This window comes from Crocodylus porosus, unplaced genomic scaffold, assembly GCF_001723895.1.
Source record: "Crocodylus porosus isolate Cpor-Errol unplaced genomic scaffold, CroPor_comp1, whole genome shotgun sequence".
NCBI classification, from domain to species: domain Eukaryota; kingdom Metazoa; phylum Chordata; order Crocodylia; family Crocodylidae; genus Crocodylus; species Crocodylus porosus.
In genome coordinates this window covers 1925433-1932056 of record NW_017728946.1, presented here as the reverse complement: position 1 = coordinate 1932056, position 6624 = coordinate 1925433, and the positions used below count along the sequence as shown (strand labels likewise).

General features: G+C 50.6%; 1 protein-coding gene across 1 annotated transcript in view; it reads left to right on the top strand.

Annotated features, from left to right (window-relative positions):
* SLA2 (Src like adaptor 2) overlaps window positions 1–6347 on the top strand; it is a 19247-nt gene extending 12900 nt beyond the window's left edge. Inside the window, exons 6-8 of the mRNA XM_019550729.1 lie at window positions 3883–4032; window positions 4509–4641; window positions 5053–6347. Of these exons, the coding sequence (XP_019406274.1) occupies window positions 3883–4032; window positions 4509–4641; window positions 5053–5182 (413 nt within the window). The 3' untranslated portion in view covers window positions 5183–6347. The remainder of the gene's footprint in view (window positions 1–3882; window positions 4033–4508; window positions 4642–5052) is intronic.
* The last annotated feature ends 277 nt before the right edge of the window (window positions 6348–6624 follow it).

Genomic DNA, 6624 nt, shown 5'->3' with positions numbered 1-6624 from the left:
TTTCTAAGATCTTCCCCAGGATAGAAGTCAGGCTAATGGGCCTGTAGTTAGCCGGATCCACTCTCCTCCCTTTCTTGAAGATCGGCACCACGTTGGCCTTCTTCCGGTCTTCGGGCACTTCACCAGAGCGCCAGGAGTTTTCAAAGATCCGTGCCAGGGACTGGGCTATGACGCTTGCCAGCTCCTTGAGTACCCTGGGGTGCAGATTGTCAGGCCCGGCTTTTCTTTTTTTAATCTTATCTCCCTACATATACTGCTGCCCTGGACATCATAGTAAATAATTCTCTTTCCTCTGCCCTTACCATGGCTCCCCAGCAGAGCACAATCTGTAGTAAGATGATACACTTGCAGAGAAACCTGTTCTCGCCTTTCCTGATGTTCCTTGTAACACCATGTACCCCAACTTTCTGGGAATCTGCTAGTGTCACCCTTTGCACTGAGCTTCTGTCTCAGACATGCTTCTTTCCCAGGCCTGTTTGCTATTTTAGACTCTGTAAGAAGCAGTTTGGCTCCCTCTGAGTGTGTTTACATGTGCATTAATATGCCTTTTCTAATGTGCATTTAGTACCTCCAATGTGAGGTACTAAATTTATGTGCATCAGGCTGCGCTAATGCACAGTAGCACATTTGCATGTTTTTTTTAGTGATGTGCAATGCACAGTAGACTATTTTACTGTGCATTAGTATAATGTCATGGGGGTTTTTTTACATAGTCTACTGCACATTAAAGTGCACATGTAAATGTACCCTCTGAGTCACTCATCCCCACAGGACAGGAGTTTAACACACCAGAGAGCTTAATCTGAGCCCTAGTTCCCTCTTTTCCTTCTGGCTTGACTCAGCTGAATGCCAGGTTTAGGCAGCGGTGGAGCTGCAACTATGAAGGAAACCAGGTTTCTCACTTTGCTCCTCCTTCTCCAGGGAGCCTGTGATGCCCTCCCTACCTGCATCAGGCAAAGGCTTCCAGGGGGCTCTTCCAAATAGAATCAGCAGCAGCTAAGCAGGTTGCTTTGCGCTAAACTCATAAGCATGTCACTGCTCATTTTGGTGCCCAAGTCCAAATTTTAGTCTCAGAACCCTTGCTTATTTGCCAGCTAATCCTAATAGGAACTTAAATCTCCAAGGCACTTCTGTTGAGGCATAAGAACATAACAACTGCCATTTACTGGGTCAGTCCAGAGGTCTGTCTTGCACACTATGTTGTGTCACCTAGTGGCAAAGAGCAAATGCTGAAGGGAGAGTGAACAGGGCTTCTTTCCCCACTGTTCCTCTCCAAAATGCAGCCTCCAGCATTTAGGGTCCAAGAAGTGTTGATTCAGAGTCTGTACCCCTAACTTCTTGTTCAATAGCTACTGATGCACCTTTACTCCAAGAACTTGTCCAATCTGTTTTTGAATTTAGCTAAACTGTCAGCTTCCGCAACATTTAGTGGCAATGAGTTCCACAAATTAATTACAGGTTGTGTAAAAAATAACTTCTTTTGTTATTATCATAAAACTTATTATCTACTACTTTCATTTTATGACCCCTAGTTCTTATATTGTGAGACAGCGTAAATAATAAATTCATATTTACTTTTGCTTCACCATTTAGTATTTTGTAAACCCTTATCATGCCCCCCTTCAGGCATCTCTCTCCTAAACAGAATAGACCTAGCCTCCTTAGGCTCTCTTCATGTGGAAACCCCTCCAGGTGTGGGGACCAAAACTGGGCACAGTATTCAAGGTGTGGATGCACTATGAATTTATAAAATCAAGTCTTCTAAGTGACTGAAGATCTGCTTTAAAGAATTACTGATACCCTTCTCTCCTGCTGTTCCTGTGTCACATTTTAGGCTTTTTGTTAGTTTTTTCATTTGTTTGTTTTTTACTGTCTAAATAGCATACAGTTGTGTTACAGGGGAGGGCTCTCTAACTGGCAGCCCATGGGCTGCCCTGATACAGGGAGTTTTGATGAGCTGTTGTGGGCCGGGTCAGGACCCCACTGCCATGCAACAACTCTCCAAAACCGCCTATGGGGTTCAGTGGTCAGGGAGCTGTGTTTGGGTGCAGGATGGATGCAGTCCATGCCCTGCACCCCGTCAGGGGTTGGGGGGAGCTGCCTGGGCACTAATTCTTGGGAACCAGCTGGGGTGAGGAGAAGGAGGGGAGACGGGGCGCGTGCAGCAGAGCTCACTCAGTCCGAGACTGTCCCTGCGGTGATCTGCGTGGGGCTGAGCCCCGCCTGGGGCAGCCCGCACCCACAGCCCGGCCCCGGCCCGTGTGCAGCTTCTGGCAATGCTGTAGTCTCCTAGACGCTGCTCTGGTCCCTTTGCCTCCAGCGGGAGCTGCCTGCCTGCTTCCTTCCTCCCTCCCCCACATACCCAGGGCGGCTCAAGAGGTAGCCACCGCCAGAGGCGACGGGAGCGGAGCCGCACCCGCGGCCTGAGGCAGCCCGCCAGAAGCTTCGCGCGCTCGCGGTGGGGGTCTGGGCCGCTGCGGCTGTTCTGCGACTGCTCTTCTCCCGCCGCTGCCGCGCCCTCCGAGCAGAGCAGAGCGTCGGCTGGGTGCGGAGTGGGTGGGAGGCGGCCAGGAGCTGGAGCTGGGCGAAACGCGCCGGGGCAGGAGCCGCCTGGCTGAAGCTCTCTCTCGCTGGGAGTGGTGCAGCAGGGGCAGGGACTGCGGCTGGCGGCAAGGGGGCAGAACAGCCCTGCCAGCCTGGATGTGCAGTTTCTGGCGGGGCTGCCCCTGGTGTGGCTGCAGCTGGCTGGGTGCCGCTCTGCTCCTGTGGTATCCGGCAGTGGCTTCTGCTGCGCTGCTCTGGGCAGGTGGGTGGCGGGCGGCTCCTACTGGAGGTGAGAGCAGAGCAGCACCAGGAACAGCCCCGCCACAAGCTGCGCACGCTGGCCAGGGCCTGGGCTGTGGAGCACAGGCAGGACCGCCGCACGGGTGGAGCTCACCCCCCTCCGGAGTGCTGCGAGGGCAGCTGCAGGCTGGGTGCAGTCAGTTGGTGGGCTGGATCTGGCCTGCAGGCCATATTTTGCTCATCCCATTCTGGGGGGCAAGGAAGTTCCTGGGTTTCCAGTTCATTACAACACATGCCGGATGCTGCATCCAGTGCTTATCCATATGCTTCTTGAACAACTCCAGTAAACAAGACTTAGACAACTCGCCTAGGCAGATGCCTCACTTCTAACAATGAAGAAATTATTCAGTGATAGCTAGTCCAAACCTACTTTACTACAATTTCAAGCCATTAGTATGTGTCCTACGCCCTGCAGCAAGAGAAAAGGTATTCTTTCTCGTGTATGTGGCAGCCCCTCAGACAGCCCCTCAGACACTTCAAGACTTCTGTTGTGGCCCCTCTTGATTGATTTTTCTGCAAGCTGAACATGCTACGTATTTTAGCCTGTTTTCTGTCAACTGCAAAACTTGTTCAACGAGCATTTTGTGACAGCTTCCAAATCATTAATAAACATTAAATGGTCCAGGGGAGACCCCTGTGGGACTCGGTTCAAAACCTCATTTGCCTGTGGCTATTGAGCCAGTTGTCTATCCACCTTATAATTTTGTCAAGCCTACATTTCTCCAGCTGGTTGTGCTATGTTGCTCTTCAGTTGGCTGGGCCATGAAATTCCAAAGTCAATCAGAATACAGCTTGCTTGTGATATTTATAGGAAGCATCCTCCAGAGATAAGGAGCTGGGGCCCCTAGGTACAGTTCATGTCCCAGAGCACCACTTGTTGCCCTGTGCTTGGAGCCATGTCCAGCTTGTGTATTGCAATGCAACAGCAGTGCCATGGAACACCACAGGCTACCACTTTCAGCACAGAGCTGTCCTGTAGGGCCTTAGTCTCTTCTCATCCCTAGGACCCAGCAGTGACCCTGTGCTCTCCTTCTGCAGGCTTCTACTCCTTGTCCGTCAGGCGCACAAACCACTCTTCCTGGGATTCTGTCAAACACTATCGCATTAACCGTTTGGAGAATGGCTGGCTGTACATCTCTCCGTGTCTCACATTCCCCAGCCTCCAGGACCTGGTAGACTATTACTCTGGTAACAACTCTGTCCTACATTTACGTATCTTTAATGGCTGCACAACATTGGGGCTGCCTGCCTTTAGTATGTGTGTGATGTTTACAGCACAGGGAGTAATCTTTCCCAAAAGGGTAGCTCCCTACAATGGTACCATGCACATGGAAGAGAATGGTGTCTCATTAGAGTCCCCTCTGTCCTGGGCTACACAGGAAGTTTGTGGATCTCAGTAGCCATTGCACAACCCTCAATTCTCAACCTAAGATCTTAGGCAGGCTGTGCATGTGCAATGTTTGTGCATGGGTTTGCGGTGTAACAGTACAAGCAGACTGAGCAAGTGCAGGCTGTGTGCTTGTGTGCAGTAAGCACAGGCTGTACGTGTGCATAAGCATACAGTGAATATAGGCTGTGCATGTCATTCTATGCCTCTGTGGAACATGTACTCTTTAGCAGAGACCATGGGAAAACCATTTAACTTTCCTTGCTTCATTGCCTAGAAATCGGGGGTGGGCTGTGTTGCCTCCTGAAGGAGCCCTGCTTCATCCAAGGGGCCGGCTCAGCACCTCTGCAGAACCTCCCTCCACCTGTGATTATCAAGAAGCCAGCTCTTGACTGGAAAGAGCTTGACAGGTAGGAAGCAGTTTACAGATGGGAACACAGAGGGGCCCTGTTCTTCTCTGCAGTTACTCTGGGCATCCCACTTTACTTCTGCCAAATAAACACCAGTAAAGTCATAGAGTGCCCAGCAGGATCATCTGTAGCCAGGCAGGGTGCCCAGAGAGCCGGCATCTGGATGCTGAGCTGGGGGTGGGTGGGAAGTCTGACTTGGGACTGGAGAGCGCTAGGGCCCAAAGTTCCAGCAGGCAAAGAGGTGGTGGAGGGGGGCAGACATTCACACTGGAGGTTGGGCTGTCTCCAGGCTGAATATTTTGGTAGTAAGACCAGTGTGACCTGGATGTTAGGCAGGATGGGTGCAAGTGTATATTTGGGGGGAGGGCAAGTAGACTGTCTGAGGCTGAGCATCCTTTCTTGTGTCTGTAGCTCCATGCTGCTTACAGAGGCTCCATCTGCAGGGAAGGAGGACTCCCCTGTCAGCCTGGGCCTGCGGGAAGCCATCAGCTCCTACCTCTTCATGACAGAAGAGCTACCCTTGGAGAATGAGAAGACATGACAATGGAAGAGCCCCCGAGAGTGCTACACTCATGTGGAAGAGGGTAGGCCAGGGCTGGTCTGCCCTGGCATGTCTGCAGCCCTATGATATTTATCCCATTCCCATGCTCCCAATTTAAATTATTGGTCCAATACTCTAGCTAAGGTAATTTATTACCTGCATGGCCAGAAACATGTCTCTGTTCTGACTTGGCTGGCTGGCTGTGTCCAAGCTGCTTCCATACCCCTGGCCTTACCCTTTCACTGAAAAATACCTGGTGCCTGCTGGTTGAATTCTTCTCCCCATGAATGTAGGAGTCTGGCTGAGCAAGATGCTATCTGGAAATCTCAGCCCCCACTATTGGGTAAGCTCCTACAGAGCGGTGTGCTTGCTTGCGATATCTGACTGGGCACTTCACTCTGGGCCACATAGCAGATGGAGACTCCAGGTGTTCCTCTGATGTTGCTGAGAACAAAAGTGCATAGTCAACAGAAGGCTGTTTCTATGCAGGCTACTTAAGACTTCCATGGTGACTGCTTGGCTCTGTGTTATGTTGAATGAGAGAGAGCCAGAGTCTGTACCTTAATCCTGACTCCCATGCTATTGTGGCCTTTGGGTCCATACACAGCTTTTCTGCTGTCCTTCAATCTGGACTTGCGGCCCCATCTGCTCCATGTTGCCAGCCCCTGTCCTTATTTCAGCAGTCAGGGGCCTCTCATGGCACTACTGGTCAACTTGCAGCCCATGGGTCACATGAGGCCTGCAACAAATTAATTTGTGGCCTGTAGGGTCCTGCCCAGGCACCACTACCCTAGCTGCTCCTGTGGCTTTAGTTTCTTTCCTCTGCCTCTGGAGCTGGGGTGGCCCACCCAGCTATATAGCTCATGCAGTCCCTGGTCCCTCTGAGGCTGGACAGCCCTGTCTTATGGTTTACATCAAGGCATGTCTAAAGTCTCCAGCCTGTCATAATCTAGGTTTGTGGCAGCAACAACAAATCATCCTATATACTGCAGAAAATTACCTCTTCTGAATCTAGTCCATCAAGCCAAATGTCTATCTCAGTGCTTTTCTTTGATAAAACAATGGCCCAGTTCAAGTGGTTCACAAAATAAAAGTGCTAGGAGCCCAGCCCAAGAAATGGAACCAGGAGTTTTGTGTAGCTGCCAAATAAAATGAAATGCAAATATTTAACCAGCTGAAGAGTGAACTGTGGAAATGGCACCTGCGTACCTCTCCTCCCTCTGAGACGGGTGCTAGCAAGAAGGTAGGAGTTTCACCCAATTTAGCTCATTTAATGTATCCAATGAATTATATACAGGCTGAGTTCCCTCATTTCATGCAAAGGCTATATGCAAAATTTGGACCTATTTAAACTGTCTGAAGACTTGGGCTACATGTTCTAAGGTCTGTACAAAGCTAGGGGTTCCTCTGCACAAAATGCTCATCAGCTGGATGAGCTAGAA